The sequence below is a fragment of the Mus caroli genome, unplaced genomic scaffold, assembly GCF_978045245.1.
Source record: "Mus caroli unplaced genomic scaffold, Mus_caroli_1 scaffold_19, whole genome shotgun sequence".
Taxonomy (NCBI): domain Eukaryota; kingdom Metazoa; phylum Chordata; class Mammalia; order Rodentia; family Muridae; genus Mus; species Mus caroli.
This window is the reverse complement of record NW_028227274.1, coordinates 41504646-41522500: the sequence shown is the minus strand read 5'-3', so window position 1 is coordinate 41522500 and position 17855 is coordinate 41504646. Positions and strand designations below refer to the sequence as shown.

Sequence of the window (17855 nt, the reverse complement as noted above, 5' to 3'; positions counted from 1 at the left end):
ACCAGCAAAAAAATGGTCACTCTGCCCTGGTCAGAGTGAGAAGGATAAAGATATCCTCAACTAGTCTGGAAAGACTAGTGTAGCTGCCTTTCTCCAGATGAGGCAGTACTGATATATGGAGGTGGAAAGTGCCCCAAATTCAGATCTTAAGGCTTCTATAAAAATGTGCCTAGGAGGGTCTGTTAGCACAAGTGCCTGGCTACTCACAAGGCTGAGGCAGGACAATCAGAACTGAAAGATCTACTAAGACTACTCAGTAAGTTCAAGGTTAGCTTAGGTAACTTAGTGAGACCGATTCAGAAGGAAAATGAAAGAGAAGATTCTATCGTAGAGCATCTAAAGCTCTGAGTTCAGTCTCTTATTACAAAAGAAATGAAAAAAGCTAAATAGAAAGAAGGGAGAGAAGAAAAAGTCAGTCCCATGAATGCGTTGAACTTTGTGAATGACTGTTCTAATTCTACAGTAGCTGTCAGGTCCATTGATCTCCCAAAATATCATACATTGACCCAAGATTCTAAGAACAATAATCACATTCGTAACCTGAGCCAATTTAAAAAATTCATTTGAGTACAGATGCTTATGAGGAGGAGGTTGGAGAGATGGCTCAGCATCTAAGAGCACTTGCTGTTTTTCCAGAGGACCTGAGTTCAATTATAGCACCGACAGCAGGAGGCTAGCAGCACTCAACTCCAGCTCCAAGGGATATAACACCCGCTTATGAACTCCTTGTCTACCCATATTCTTGTAGTCATACAACACACACACATACACACACACACACACACACACACACACACACGGGTGGGAATATGAGTGCAAGTCAGAGACAGAAAGAGATGAACAGGGTGCATGGTGGATAACATACTTGTCTTATTAATGAATGTCACATAGCTCCTCACCACTGCTCTGCTGCTGTTGTCCTACGAATCTCAGAGATGCCCAGGGATGCATCAGTACAATCCTTTATCATGCAGTTGATTCCCAGTTATCTTTCTGATTTTCTTTCTTGATTTTTTTGGTACATAGAGGGATTTTTGAGCTGTGTCTTCTAAATCAAAAACAGGAATCTCTTACAGGCACACACACAAAAAAAACTATGTATTTTATTTTGTTATATGTTTTGGAAAATAAGATTTACTTTACCATGAAAGCCATTGCTTTTGCATTTTTACATTTAAGTTTTTAAACGTTCACTGTGCATAATGATCCTTCCATAGTTAGTGGTGACAAAGAAAGAAGTACATAAAAATGATCAGATCCCTTAAGACCTACGGGAGTCTCAGACATGAGCCCTTCCTGAGGGGAAGGCACACTGACACATTGATGCACATCTGACTTAATCCCATGCCTCATGCTTCATCAAGTTGTACAGGGTGCCCTTGAGAAACTCATACAAGATCATAGTGTATCAGTGTGTAACTATAGTCCTAGTTGGCTGGAACCCTAAAACAGGAGGATCACTCGAGGCCAGGAATTTGGAGCCAGCCTAATCCTCATAGAGAAATCCTGTGTTAAAAAACCAGTCAATGAGCAGCAAATAAGAAACAACAACAAACAGCTCTACAGATGATGAAGAAAGAGATGCCATTTCTGAGTGTTTGGCCTAGCAGAAGTTCATGTGGAGCTTAGAGCTTAGCATTCAGGGAAGAGAATGATTTCCTCTGTAGTAAAGAAAACAGAGGAGTGGTTTTTTTCAGGTAGATAAGAACAGAGAAAGGTCCTGGAATCACAGGGTGGATCAGAACTTATGTTCATATGTGCATGTGTACATGAGTGTGTACATGCGTGGATGAGCATGCGTGCGTGTGTGTTTGTGTACACGCATGTATGTGTGTGTGAGTGCATGTCTGCATGTTCACACACGGCTGTGCAGAGATGACACTGGTCACATTGACTACTGAATGGTCAGGTAGTGGACAGTGTTTCTAAGGTTTGGAATTCCATCTTATGGAGTCTCACGCCACTTTCTACAACAATTCTCAGTTTTATAGGTAAGAGCTGTTTGAAGCAATTAAGTATTTTAGAATTACCATTAGATCTTATCAATATGCAAAACATTGTATGATGGGCATGAGTTGATTAAGTTCTACCCAGAAATGTGTATAGGGTCTAAATTAACAGCAACTGGTATTTTTAGAGCTAAGTGTCCATCTCCTTCATAAACACCCTTAAGTCTATTCTGAACACACTGTATCTGACCCACGTGGGACATGTGAGTGTCTCAAATTCACTGTCTAGAGGAGCTCTAGCCTTCATGTCAGAGAAAGGTTTTTTTCTTAGCATCTGTCTCTGTGCTTCTGCAAATCAGCTAGAAAATGGCTACAAGGAAAGCCAATCCTACCTTAACCATATCTCTGTTGGGATTATTGGCATGGTCTACAGCCAACCTTGTTCACTGAGTGGACGATTTGCAACCACATCCATGGTTGCTCTGCTGAGGTGTTCCTTGCTGTGCTCATCTAACTCCAGGGTTTATTTTATCAGATAGAGAAGCAGGAAGCAGAGAATCACCGGCTACAGCAGGAACTTCAGGATGCCAGGGACCAGAATGAGCTGCTGGAGTTTCGCAACCTAGAACTGGAAGTAAGGAACTGCTGATGTTAATGATGACATGGTCTTGACTTGTGCAGGCGAAAAATTAAGCATTTCAGAGTTATGCTCTTTTCTAGACCCCAGAGGTAGTTCAAGATAATATAACTGTGACAGTCAAGACTACATACCTTAGAAACGTTGCCTACGCCATGTATCTGTCTGGTAATGATAAATTTTAAAGAAGCTTCAGACTGTCCTAATAGGGACTGTGCTTTCCCAACAAGTAGATGATGGATTTTAGGAAATGTCTACATTATTCTGGCCAAACTTGAGGTGCTTGGTTTTTTTTTTGGGGGGGGGATTTATTGTTTTTAAGTAAAACATATCATACCACATATTCATTGGAGTCTATGAAACCTGACTGAAGTTCTGGGTGATGACAAACACCTGTTTGGATTTTCTATGATTTTTGCCACTGATATCTTTCTTGAGATTATTCCAGATGGTAAAGTTAGCCATCAGTGTGCTCCAGTGGAGAGGAGTGACTGCCCCTGCAGCCTGTATATCTTCTCTCTAAAGAATGAGAGGATCATGTGTGCCGAGGCTATTTGGCACCAGAAACCTTCATAGTAAGCTCACCCTGTGATATCTGAAGGGTGTAAATATTCATACTGTTTAAATTCCATTTGTACTTCTACATTTTCATGAACAGAAATCTTCAGGGATGGATGGCACAGTCTATAAATTTTCTCCCATCTTTTTAGTTGACTGCTTAATTCTCTAACACTCAATTTACCCATGTACATCTTGAGAGTTTTTTTTTTTTTCCAAATGACACATTGATAAATGGCTGAAATAGTATAAAGTGAGAACTGGCTTAGCGTTTAATCAGTGGCTGCTTCTTTTTTCTTCTTCTGTATTCCAAGGAGAGAGAGAGGAGATCCCCTCCATTTAATCTACAAATTCACCCCTTCTCAGATGGTGTGAGTGCGCTGCAGATCTACTGCATGAAAGAAGGTGTCAAGGTAGGCAGACATTGGATCTTTTGTGTGTGCAGACATCAGGAAAGCAGGGACTGGGAAAGGAAAAGCTGCTCATGGCCACTCTGTATGTCAATCCCTTAGATAGCAGGACAAAAATAGCCATATATCTATCGGAAAATCAATAGGACATAAAGTGAATGTTTAACAGATTTACAAAAGGTATTAGCAAAGAACAGAGATGGGTCATTTAGATCATAGGTACATAAAGAATGGCGTAGGATCAAAGCAAGCATTAAAATAAATGGTATTAATCACCTGGGGGAAATATAAATAAACTCTGTGCTTCAAGAAACATAATTCAAGTCGGCCTGATAGAACATGTCATGAGCCCCTTTATTGAAGCTTCCTAGGTGCTGTGGAGTTTTTGAGTGAGAAGAGACTTTTGTAGCTCCTTTATAGGATGATTTTCACCCTTTGGGGAAGGTCTTGGGCATCAGAACATGAAATTTACTAGATCAAATGTGGCTCTTTCTTTAGGACATAGTGGAACACATTTTAAATAATAAGGTTGAGATGACATGGTTCTGTTCCCCAGAGAATATCCTGCCATGTAAGGCATAAGGACTTCCTCCTGAGGTAGAGCAGGGTTGACCTGTTATTTCTAGTTGGTTGCTTTCCCTTCTGCTCTTCCTGCTACCACTGAGCTGCCCAGTGTGCTCCTCTCTGCCATCTCTGAATGCATCTCCTTGACTTTGCAGGATGTCAACATCCCTGACCTCATAAAGCAGCTTGATATCCTAGGTGACAACGGGGTAAGTCGGGCCTTGATTAAATATGGTGGGGTTATGAGTTGGCCTGAACAGAGTTAGGAAATCCTTACCAGTGTGCCAGGTACAAGATAATAGCACGAAAGACAACCTATCTACCTAAGCATGTACCTCCCCAGAGAGAATCCCACAAGCCCAAAGAGGACATAGCAATGGCTGGAGGGTAACTAAGAAAGGAGATATGGTTAAAGGGCTTTTCATAGAAAGGGTTCAGGTTGGAATGCAGACCACATCTGCAGTGATTAAAGCTAATTACCGCCTGACTGCTGCTCAGAGGCATTCCGTGTAAAATTAATCAGCCAGGCGGTCGGAAAGTCTGCTAAACACTAGGGTTGTTGGCAGCCCCGTAAAATGAAACAGGAGGCTATAATCCTTTTTCTTCTTAACAGCTCCCTCCAAGCAGGGCCAAAGCCTGTTAATTCATGGGCAGCATCACTCACAGTAGCGAAAGGAGAATGGCACACCTAGTACATTGAGGAATGTGCGCCATTTTCCCACTGAAAATTAGAACCATTGAAACCTTGTCAGACCTTCTGTGGGGAGAAAGCGCCTTCTTTATTCTGGGTTTTCTTAGTGTGACTTCTAATGAAGTGTGTGTGCATTTACACAAGCACTCGACTTTGCATGACCTCTTTATGTGGAATGGTTAGAAATAGGAATGTGCAGAGGCTATTTGCAAGACGTTCTCTGTCCACAGCACACATGTTCTCCATGGTGTAAAGGTCCTGAGCATTTTTACCTTATCTTCTGCCTTTTGTTTTTCACAGAACCTAAGGAATGAAGAACAGGTGGCCATTATTCAGGCCAGCACTGTGCTGTCCCTGGCAGAGAAGGTAATGAATGAAGTTGGCATTTCTAGTCATCCAGTGTTGTTGAACATGGTGTCTGAGGGCAGGAGAGTGCAGCACCTACCCCAGTGCACCCAGCCTTACATTATTCAATGTGTAATAAATGTGATTCAACCCAGGAGCATGAGAACAGACAAAAGTCTATGAATCACTTTGTGATGGGTAGATATTTTTTACTTTAAAGTCATCTGTGAAATATAACCTTCACCAACATGGAAAACCCTCTCAGTTACATTATTCAAGCAATCCTGGCAAACTGGGAAGCCAGCGAGAAGGGTTTTGCTAAGAGCTGGTGAAACTAGAGTTGCTCCAGTCACAAGCTGTTCCTTTAGTTTGTGCATCCACCATAGAATCTGTGGCTTGATTCTGGATGATGGCAGATTCATTCTGAAAGCCCGACAATCTTGGAGTACTGCTGACCCCTTGTGTCTACACCTGGTAAATGAGAGGTGGAGAGAACCAACAGAGGGAAGCCAGATTCCTGGTTGTCAACAAATGACTGAAGAATGAACCCAGAGCCAGATGTGATGGCACAAATCTGTATTCATAGAACTTGGGTAGGAGAGAAGCAAGTTCAAGGCCAGCCTGGTTTACATTGCAAGAATCTTTCTCAAGAAAAAATAATTTAAAAGAGACTCTGCACATAACAGAAAGTCACATGCACATACTTGAATAAGATGAAAGGTTTTGTTTGTTTGTTTGTTTGTTTGTTTTTTATCTATCTATTAAGCTGCTGTCTTGATTCTAAAGGGCATAGCAATCATGTTAAAAGTAACACGAATCGCTTCTCGGCCTTTTGGCTAAGACCAAGTGTAAAAGTAACACAAGACCCTGAGTACTACTCAACTCCTTTGAATCTGAAATCAAATTATACAGGTCTAAAAGCATTGTTCTAATTCTCAAAATAATAGCATAAAGATGAAGCAGGGGGATAGTGCTACAGAATTAAAAATACAAAATATTGACATGATCCATTTATTGATGTCAATTTAAGCAAATTGCATTGGTGTGCTCTAACTAAAGGCATTTGGCTGATCACTTGGAAATTTTTAATATTGACTAGGTATCAAATGATAGAAGAAACTAATGTTGGATCTGCAAAATGTGAAAATGGTTGTTTTGTTTGTTTTCAGGTTTAGAAAGGCCTTACTTTTCTGTCTGAAATACATGCTGAAGTGTTTGCATTTGAACTGAAAGAAAAGTGAGAAGTTGCTATTTTAGGACCTGTTTCCCTCAGAATTTAATTAAAAACCTGATCACGTTCTCTTTCCTCTCCCTGGCAGTTTAATAGCACCATATTTCCCCTAGAGAACATGCAGAATTCAAAATTTACCAAGAGTTCTCTGGATAGAAGCGTTACCTACTGATTCCTTCAGGATCCCTCCCTTCTAAACTCTCTATATTGTCTCCCCTCCTTTTTTCCTATCTCTGTTCTTCTCTTTTGTTCTCCCTCTCTTCTTTCCCTCTATCATTCCCTTCTTTGTTTCCCTCCCTGCCTTTCTTCTCCTTCCCTCTTTCTACCCCCTCTCTGTCTCTTTCTCCCCGCCCTCTCTGTGTGCATGCTTGCATGCATGTGTGTGTGAGCTTGCATATGTGCGTGCATTCCTGTGTGTACACAGATGTGAGTGTGTTCCTCTGTGTGTGTGCATGCATGCATCTCTCTGTGTGTGCCAGCGTGCATGACATGCATTTGTATGTTTCTGTTCATTTGTGCATGCATGTGTGTATGTGTGTGCATGCATTCATTCCTGTGTGTTTGTGTGTATGCATGCAAGTGTGTGTGTGTGTGTGTGTGTGTGTGTGTTACTCACTCCTTGCTTAGTCCTATACTCTGAAGTCTTTACCTAGACGCTCACATCTCTCCTTCCCACCTCTGCATGGTGATCATAACCAAAATCCTTCCTCTTTTGTAGGAAAGCCTTCGTAGTCCATCATGCCCAGATAGACTTTTGATGTTTCTACAGTGATCGTGTTTCTGTCCCCTGGGTTTTGATGATTGTGTTTAAATTGTCAAACTTCAGTTTTCCAACCTATCTTAGCTACTCTGTTTTATTACTGTGATGAAACACCATGACCAAGACAACTTACAAAAGAAAACATTTAATTGGGAGCTTGCTTACTGTTTTGGAGGGTTAGTCCATGACTAGCATGGTGAGGAGTGTGACCTCCAACAAGGCCACACCTTCTAATCCTTCTCAAACAGTTCCACTAACTGGGGACTAAACATTCAGACATATGAGCCTGTATGGCTCATTGTCATTCAAACCACCACGCATCATTCACCCAGGAGGGGGATATGGTCTTTGTTCCTCCACCCTTTATTTCCCCTATTTCAACCCAAGCAGATAGAGAAGAGATGATCAATAAATGCTTACTGAAAAAGTAAATGAATAAACACATTCACACCCTAAGAAACATCACAGTTTGCATCAGCCATTCTGGTCTTTATTTAACAACAACAGTCAGAACATCTTACTCAGTTAAAGGCATGAGAGTTACAGCCTTTTAATGTGATGTAGAATTGCCCTGCTTTGAGACTTCAAAGAAAGGTTGGGCTGATTCCATGAAAGTTGTGACCTAGAGATGTAAAGGAAGGAGAACTCACCTTGTGTGGGTCATTAAATCCCTGAGTATCATCCTGACCCCCGAGTGAGTGTGGTACAGTCTGCTAAAGCACAGTAAACACTTGTAGTGTACTTCTTTTGAACTGGACTCTTCTAACTACTGAATCTAGGTATCATTCTTATATTTTCTTCAAGGAATCAGAAACATGTAAAAGGTGTGCACTCTGCCCAAGAAGATAATTGAATTAGTTAGAGCCCAGAGTCCATCTCCACCACTCACCAGATGCTTTTCCAGTTCAAGAAATCCTTAAGCAAGCTGTGCAGAGCACCCAGGAGCTGGAACATTGGCTCAGTAGTGATCTAGCACATGCCTTTCCTCATGTCTTTCTTGCATGACAATATCCAGCTGAGCATGTAACGGGTAATAGCTCTATGTTAACACTGTGGTAGAAAGCAAGGAACTGGATGAATAAGGCTCATGCTTGCCCTAGCAGCTCATGATTGAGTAATCAATTTTTGTGTAGACATTTGCAAGTCAAATTAAAGTCACCTACCCAACAGGGACTTTCATTTGATTCTATTCCCAAGTTATTCTAAATCTCATCTTTGATCTTAAGACTACAAGTTTAGACAACAGTTGGGAGTATGATTTTTAGCCAAAGTGTATGCCTAGACAAAATTCCAAGAGTGGCGTCCTATGTGTCTTTATACAAAAAAGCAGTGGCTTTAAGTGAGAAATCATAGTGAGTCCAGATCTGCATCACAAACTGCATATACCATATTCGTTCTCACATCCACTTTACAGGGGTTTTATTTTCCATTTACAAATGGTAATTTGCCTCAGTCACACAAATAGGAACAGGAGCCAACATGCAGATCTGCAGTTCACAATGGCATCATTGAGGTTTGCAGCATCTGAAACAAAATGCATGATTTGAAAAGAAGCTATTTCTCAAAGATAAAGGGGCAGCAAATAGAGGGGTCAGGAAAAGCAATACTGTGTACAAAACCATAGCTGTTGACTAGAATGTCCTTAATGAAGTATATAGCCACATGTATAATCAGGGAAATGAGAGATTCACAGCTCTGCTGTCAAATTGTGCCTTTTGTCTTTCTCCATGATCTCAACAGCTGAGGATGGCCGGTCATGGTATCTCTCCAAAGGCTCTAGATTATAGAGTTACTTGAGCTTGATGTGTCATGCCATGTGCCCATACTGAAGAGAAATAAAATATGGCATTCTAGTTCATACAATAGACTGTCACCTTGCATTTTTTTAAAAAATTGCATTATTATTAACACAACTTGATATATAAAAACTGATAATTCAAGGGACATGGGCTCCCTCTGGTACTCTCACATAGCTATGCCCAATCACAAATCTATGTATAGGGCATTCTATTACAATAGGACCCTACACATAGGACCCTTATTAGCAGCACATCAAAAGGATACATCCTGATTAGTAGGAAATGCATTCTCTTTGTGTGGTTTGTTTAAAAGGCTTTTAATTACCACATTATAGGAATCATTTTCATAGATCCAAATTTTACTCTCACTAGAAACACTCCCTCAGACCCTCTAACCTTGAACTATTGAACATTTTAGCCCTTGGAATGTCCTTCCAATTTCCCCAAACATCTTTCATTCTTCTGTTAGTCTTTAGTTCCCAAGAAATCTCCCCATGGGTACCAAAGCTTTGCTAATGTATTCATCACTGAAGTCCTAGGAGTTGACTCGGAGTAGAGACATCAGAGGTTATTTGCTGAATTAATGACGCACCGAAGATGGTATCATTTTGTCTAAACTCCTGGAGATAAAAATGCATTAAGTTTTAACCTAAGGTTTCAATCAGCATCCAGAGACATAAAGTGAGAGACCAAACCCTCCAGAGAACAGTCCACAGAATCCAAAGCACATTGAACCATCATTTCTATCTTCTTAATTCTTTAGTGGATCCAACAAATTGAAGGAGCAGAGGCTGCCCTGCATCAGAAAATGATGGAACTGGAAAGTGATATGGTAAGCCTAAAGAGAAAATATTGTACAATAATGGGAAATGAACATTGCCTCTATATTTTATGTGAAACTCATGGGAGTTTGTAACTGCCCTATTGATTTGTGTCCAGACTGTGGGACATATGTCTCATAAGTAACATGACCTCCAGCTCTAGTCCTTCCCCAAAGCATACTGTACATTGACAATATTTATAAAACTAATGTTAAAAAATTAAATTAGATATTTTCTCTCAGGCTGAATAGTTTTTTTCTATGAATATTTACCAAGTAAGAATTACAGATTTGACGGGTATAGCTCTACTTTTAAGAATTCACAAGGCACTTTGCCTCCATTAGTATAGCTACTGTCAAAAAAGTAGAAACTGACAGTTGTTAGTAAAGATGTGGAGAAACAAAAACCCAGGATCTTGCTGAAATATGGAATAGTACAGATATGAGAAATGGCCAGGATGTTGCTTTAAAATTTAATAGAATTATATGACTCAGCATTATCAAGAAAAAAAAAAAGCTGAAATTGGAATGTGGTGGGTCACTGTCCACCCACTTAATTATTCACAAGATTATTCACACTAGCTAAAAGGTGAATGTAGCCAGTGTATCAACTAATGATTGAATATATGAACATTGTATGGAATGTGTATGTGTTGGGTTAGTCTAAGATCGCCGTTGCACACAGCATCCCTTTTGTCTGGAGGTCCCTCCTCTTTTCTCTCTTCCCTTACACCTCTCACTCTAATGTAGTCATTATGGGCAAACAGGTATCCATAATGTTTGGTGAAAGACATGGTGCAGATGCCATTAGGAACAAAGAGCTGTCATGTACTGTAGAGCACTATTATCCCATGGATGTGATGGATAGCGTCATAAGACTCATAGGAAATGAAGGCACACTGTGGTTGTTAAGGGTCGAGAGAAAGAAAAAAAAATATGGAGTTGTTAAAGAAGAGAAGTTTCTCTTTTGTAAAACTAAAAATTTTGGGGCATTTATTTCTTAACTGTATGGATGTATTTTACACTATAAATATGTACTTTAATGATTAAAGTGTTAACTTTATTTCATGTGCATTTTAACACAATTTAAAATAGCATATCACCAAATGTGGGAATTAGTAGACTGTTATCTTGCAGCATCATGTATAATCTTATAACAAGATTACATGGCATATACATGGCAAATGATCTTTGCCAAAACAAATGTATTAAGTGTGTATCAAGTCATGAAATTCTATCATAACAATAATTTGTATTTTATGAATGTAACAGTTTTATAGATCATAAGATCATGTACAGGATTCATGTTTTACCAAGAAATTAAGAGCTATAGTGAAACATAAAACGATTTGTTTGAGTTCACAATGGCCATTGAACTCTCCTTCAATACACAACCACTAATGCAACAGTCAACCTTTACAAGGCTCTTACAGCAGTGGTACCCAGTGGTGGTCAGGAAAGCCCAGGTCAGCATTACTACACATTCTCAGAAGGAAAGAGTTCTTTACTGTTCACTTAAGCACATGAAGAAATGATGAACTTGCACATGGAAATATGGAGTACCCAAAAACAAAGCTTTAGCTAGTAATGCCAAGATGTCTGTTCACTGAGAGATGGACAAGGACTGATGGCATGGGAAGAAACTGTAGATCTATGTCTCCTGGCTCACACTAGCTTTGCAACAGGAGCCAGCAAGGACTCCTCAAGTGGCAGTGCAGACAGAGTCACCCAGGCTCTTTAAAATGCCCTTCATCTTTATATCAATTAATTTTAAATAATTAAGTTTGTTTATTTGTTTAGTGTTACATTTCATAAAATTCTTAGAAAAGCATACTATATCAGTACACTACTGTCCTTTGTGTCCTCAGAGAACTGGTTCCAGGATCCTCTGAGAAAAACAAAATCTACAGATGCCCAAGTTCTTTTTATAAAATGCCACAACTTTGCATATCATCTACACACAGCCTCTTCTCTGTTTTTAAATTATCCTTAGATTATTATTACTCACTATTCCCATTTATAATGTAAACTATTTATAAATACCTATTCTACCCCATGTTTATAAGGGATGATGAAAGCAAATTTCACAGTCCACAGGTGTTCCTTTCAAATATCTTCATTCCAAAGATGGCTGAGTCTCTAGGTGTCAAACCAGGAGGAGTGAAAAGCCACGTGTACTCATACAGAGCTATTATTTAACAGCCACTGTGTCAAAATCTATCCTCAATTTCGCACTCTCAGGCTGGCTTCAGAGTCATTAAGAGCTTTCCATGTGGTTATGTCTCTTATCTTTCCTGCTATTGATTTTCACATCCCCTGTCTGAGACTGTGAAAGAGGAACTAATTTCTTAGCAGAAGAAAACTGCAGTTCTACAAATCTGGTAGTTTGTCCTGTGTCCTAGAGAAAACATTCATCTGTGTACCTTTCGTGTATCACTTTCTAGTTAACTGAGCTTCCCGTTTCCATTTGTCGATGTAACCCTCTATTCTAGGAACAGTTCTGCAAAATCAAAGGCTACCTGGAGGAAGAACTAGACTACAGAAAACAGGCTCTTGACCAGGCATATATGGTAAGTACCATGAGGAACCAACCCACACCTCGTTCATCACTCTGTACAACAGAGCTAAGATGTCCTGTCTAATTTGTTATTCCATGTCATTGAATACTCACAGCATGAATATACACGGCAGTTATTAATTGCTACTTCAATTTTCAAACAGAAACCCCAAGACTGTTGCTAGTATAATATTCTTATGTTTTACACATAATTCTAATTCATTCTAAAATTAAATGTATGCCATTAGGTAATTAATATTTAAATGTAGGACATACTGAATGCCAGTGTAGATCCAACAGGGACTTGATTAGATCAAGTATTATCATTTGGGACTCCAATGTACTAATAGAATAATAATGGATTTAATTTTTGTTATGCATTTTAATTCATTTAATTCTTAAAATATCCCCAGAAGTCACAAGTAATCTTATTATTCTTTTTACATATGAGGAAAATGGAATTATAGAGGAAAACCTTTGCTCAAGTTGGTAGAATAGTAAGCTATAATATAGCTCTTACTCCAGGAACTAGGCCTGATCTGGGCCCCCAATTGCAGCTATAGCAAGTGAGACCATGGTGCTGAGTGCATGTAGATACTTGCACTTACAGTAGCTCGTAGCTTGTTCCTCCCCTTCTACAAAATGCACACTGCAAAATTCTTGACATTGGACTATAGCTCTTCTTCTCTACTTATGCCCCACCCCTTCATTGGGTCACAAGAATGAACCAGAAGACAAAGGACAAACTAGTGGAATGGGTCCAAAATTGCTATCAGAGGTTTTCATAATGCTCTTGTGACTCTGGGGAAAAGAGTGAACCCCTGCATCCCTGTTTGTATCAAAGATGATTTAGTCTACACTCTCCAAATGAGTAGGAGATTCTTGTATTGTTCAATGGGGAAACAAGAGAATGAGAGTTGTTCACAGGCTTAAAATTAAAACACAAATTTCTTTTACCCACTTCTTACCCTTTTAAAATCCCTTGTCTCTCCTGTGCCTATAGAAAACAAAATTAATATAAGCTCCAGAAAGAAACTGGTGAGACCTCATTCAGAAAGCCATGGTTAATTTCTAAAGGACAGAATCTATTGGGTCCAGGAACAGTAGTAAAACATCCCATGAGGACTTTTCAACTCTGTTCTGCCAGAATTACAGGGAATATGACTATAGATTTAAGCAACTGTATTTGAGATAAGTAGCACACACACACACACACACACACACACACACACACACACACACACACGCTCATACACTCTCACACAGACAGGAGCAGAGGGAGAGTGAGGGAGGGATATAGTAGATAATTTATCAATGAAACAGAGGACTAAGAAAGACATTTCACCACCCACAAAATCTCAGTGTAGCTAGCAAAAAGAAGGGGACCAGGTTCTGGGAAGATGGTTCAGATGTTCAAGTGCTCATCATTTAAGCATGAAGACCTGATTCCCAGCTCTGAGGAAAAAGCCACTACAATCCCCTTGCTAGGGAAGCCAACATAGGAATATCCCCGTGGCTGGCTGGCCAGACAGGTTAGCCCACTTAGTGAGCTGCAGTGTTATTAAGAGACCCCTCTCCTCTCAAAGACTATGGTGAAAGCTATTGAAGAAGACACTGAAGACAACCCTTGCCCCCCGCCCCCCCCCCACACACACACACAAGCACGGCAACTCCAAAATTCTAGGCTATGTTTGAATCATAGTTCCCATTTTCCCAAGGAAAAGGCATGGAAACCATAAGTCATTTTCAGGTACAGAGAATTGTGTGAATGAGATGGAGTTTTATGTTTGAAATGTCTCTCCGACTTCAAGCACTGTTTTCCTACGAACACTTATTTCTAATGCTATGGCCAATGTGGCATATGCTTTTAACCAGCGGTAGGACTGTCAAGAAGGCAGGAGAATAAACCCATCCCCAGGTACACTTGAAAAGCGAAGGAGGTTTGGAGGTGTAGTCATTATAACAGAGGGCCTCTTTAAAAAAAAAGAAAAAGGTAAACAAACAAACAAAAAAGTAAACAGGATCCCAAAAAAGAAAATGAATTTACTTACAGAGCAGTCTGTGCATTGGGTGAATGGTATTTGTGCCATCTCATAAAGAGCAAGTCAGGCAGGAGATACTAAGAAACTCTGAGATCCCCTGAGACGGAGGCGCCAAGTGGCTGTCTCACCCGTCCACACACACAGTCCCCACACCACACCTAAATGCTCAGTCCCAAAGTTAGACTTCTCTGATTCTATTTGCCAGAGAATCCAGGAACTAGAAGCTACTTTGTACAATGCTCTGCAGCAAGAAACTGTGATCAAATTCGGCGAACTGTTAAGTGATAAGCAGCAGGAGGAGCTGAGGACGGCTGTGGAAAAGTTACGGCGGCAAATGCTGAGGAAGAGCCGGGAGTATGACTGTCAGATCCTCCAGGAGAGGATGGAGCTCCTACAGCAAGCGCACCAGGTGAGGACCAAGCCCTGCATCTGCGCATAGGTCAGTCCTGAGCACGTGGGACACGGCAACACGTGCTCGGTATAAGAATGGAACAGTGGACAAGTGAAAACAAATAACTATTGCCCACCATCACTCAATATAGGACGGCAGGTTGGTAAATAAACTTGATCTTGAGAAAAATGGCATTTCAGAGGTGCCGCATGGGGCTATCATTTCTAGAATGACTTTGTCACGGGTTCCAAATCAATTGGAGCCCGTTTAATCACCTGTGTAAGGAAAAAGGGCACCGACTCTGCTGCAGTGGTCCCTGCCAATAACTGAGCTCCAGGCGATCATCTGGAAAGGGTGTAAGGGAGCAGAGCCTGTCTCTTCATTCTCAGAACACACAGCATTAACAACAAAGCCCCAAGACTGTCCATGCTGCCTGCCATTTGCCCAGTCGGGATCTGAAGGCTGTATGTACTGTGGCTGGAGAGGTGCTCAGTAGTTAAGCACATTGGCTGTTTCTCCTTAGGACTCAGGTCCTATTTCCTGCACTTCCATGATGGCACATAACTGTCTATAACTACAGTGCCAAGGGATCTGATGCCCTCTCTGACCTCCTCGGACACCAGGAATGCACATGACATATACACATGCATTTTGGCAAAGCACCCATACATATAAAAAGAGATTGTTAAGAATGTGAGAATACAAGTGAATGTTTAAGTATATGTGTGTGTTCAGTTATTACTTGGTGTGTGTTCAGATGTATTGAGGTAGTTCCTTTTTGTTACTGATGGCAATTTAAAGGTTTTTTTTTCCTTTTAAATGGTCTCATTAAAAATGATCAAAAATGTTTTATTATAAATACTTAAATATATTACAACAAATAATTTATACAATCACATGATAAAAAAAAAAAAGAATGTAAAGGCTGCGCATCATCTCACCTCGTCTTCCTGGGAGCTCTAAGACATAAGTGTTCTTATTATCCCAGTTTGGGAGGCAATGTATTCAAATGATTATTCAAAATAGTAAATTGCAGAGCAAAATTACAGTCCAAGTATGCCAGCCCCTAAGACATAGGTGCTAACTAAAGCACAAGGCTCTCATGTGCAGCTTAAGGCATTTGTGAGTTGTGTGATCCATCTAACTGGCAAGCCAAGGAATAGGCACTTATTAGCAACTTGCTGCCAAACATCTTTGTAATTCAACATTTGTGTTGGAACTTCACCAGCGATCAGCAGTAGGTTGCTGTCCGAGGAGCAAATTCAAAAGAATTCCAGAATCTATATTGCCAGGTTGAACTTTTGGGTATTCAGAGCTGGGACAATCTGCTGGAATAGACAGGCAGTATGAAGCACACTTGGAAGTTCAAGGAGTAGGACAGGAATTATGGTTCTTTTATGATACAAGTCAGAGCAAAGCATGGATGTCTGACAGTGCCTATAGAGCCAGGAACTTTGTGGTTTATATGCCAGTAGAGCACTCAAGTCATTTGTCCTGACGATGATACTCACTCCCTCAGAGGGCCTCCAAAATTACAAAGATTTGAAGTTTGACCAGTGGAAAGTTGTTGAAGCTTTTGACAATAGGTTATTTTATGAGTTTGTTTGTTTGTTTTTCACTTCTATTGGGGGATAAAAATGTCTGTGCACAAATCTCTTACATTGCACAAACATCTAATTGATTTTAACAAGTTGAGAGCTTTGTCTTGTAAGTACAGATGTGTTTGTTTTAATGTGGACTAATAGTTATCCAAATTTGCTTATAATAAAAACTCTGGCATTCCAGTTTGAGTCTCTTTTTAACCCTTTAGCTATGGCACCTCTCTGTAGGAAGAATTTTTTTTTTCTAGACAGGGTTTCTCTGTGTAACCCTGGCTGTCCTGGAACTCACTCTGTAGACCAGGCTGCCTCTGCCTCCCAAGTGCTGGGATTACAGGCATGCGCCACCACTGCCCGGCTAAGAATTCTTTTTTTAAGAGACTCAGGCTGAGTTGAGAGAGTTCACTGACATTTCTCTCTAACAAACACTCATTAAGTATACCTTTTCCAATTATTTCTTACTCTTCTCTTCCCTTTTAATTAGTAGCTTAATAGCAGTTATTCTAGAAGGCGTTGACTGGGCTTTACCAAAGACAGCTATGATATAACTGTGATGTGTAAATTTTAGAGGCCGTTGCTAAACATTCGTTAGATATTTGTGCTTGGATGTCCCAAAATGTAAACAACATTCATTCTTGTCCTTAGCTCATCTCACTGCATCTTCTTGGGTCAGCGGAATGATCTTATCACAAATCACTCAGGCTCCAACCCTTATGCCTTCTCAGTCCTCTTTCCAAAAATTGAGGTTGCACCCTATTCAACTGATATTGGCCCTCAAGTGCTTTTCAGCTGGTCTGTTTTTCTGACACCATTACATGCATTTTCAGGATCTTTCATTATTACAATGGCTTCACAGTACCCCCTGTGCTAACCTAACTCTGTCATGTACAGATGTATTAAACATTCGAATGTATTTCCTCGTGGTAGATTCCATTTGCTAGATATCTACCTAATTCACCATGGACACTGCCTTCCTGTGTAGATGAAGACAATGGTAATTAGCATAAAGAAAAATATACTGAAACATGTTAAATGGCATTAATAAAGGCACTTGGGTCCCCAGAGGCCATGGAAATCACATCCTAGGTACTTCTCACTCTCCTCCATAAGTAGGTCCTTGTTTTAATCACCTTTCCTCCAATAAATTCCTTGCTCAAGGACATCTGTCATCTCCCTTTCCAAATAGACTTTATGTAGGTTTTTTAAGGTCATTCATTAGCTGGTTATCCCTCCCTTAAGATAAGACTTGAGACTACCTCAGGAGTTAACTGCAAAGCCACTTGCCTTTGGTTTCCTATTTCCAAGCTTTTGTTTGCTTAATTTTCCACCAAAAGTGGCATTTGGACAGTCTTATTTTTTTCCAGTCCTTATTAAAGGTCCACCTTTTGTAGAAGCTTCTGTCAGATAAGCAAATTGGATAGAACACTCTTTAATAAAAAATGCACTTAAAACCTTGTTTTATAATCATTAAGAGCCATGTACCGAGGGCCAGCTGTGTAGCAG

General features: G+C 40.2%; 1 protein-coding gene across 4 annotated transcripts in view; it reads left to right on the top strand.

The window, feature by feature from the left end:
• Jakmip2 (janus kinase and microtubule interacting protein 2) overlaps positions 1 to 17855 on the top strand; it is a 167599-nt gene that overhangs the window by 137382 nt on the left and 12362 nt on the right. For all 4 annotated transcript variants that reach the window (XM_085833730.1, XM_029472123.2, XM_021150580.3 and 1 more), the window contains 7 exons: positions 2485 to 2583; positions 3459 to 3557; positions 4274 to 4327; positions 5110 to 5175; positions 9708 to 9776; positions 12257 to 12334; positions 14569 to 14772. In XM_085833730.1, the coding sequence (XP_085689856.1) occupies positions 2485 to 2583; positions 3459 to 3557; positions 4274 to 4327; positions 5110 to 5175; positions 9708 to 9776; positions 12257 to 12334; positions 14569 to 14772 (669 nt within the window). The remainder of the gene's footprint in view (positions 1 to 2484; positions 2584 to 3458; positions 3558 to 4273; positions 4328 to 5109; positions 5176 to 9707; positions 9777 to 12256; positions 12335 to 14568; positions 14773 to 17855) is intronic.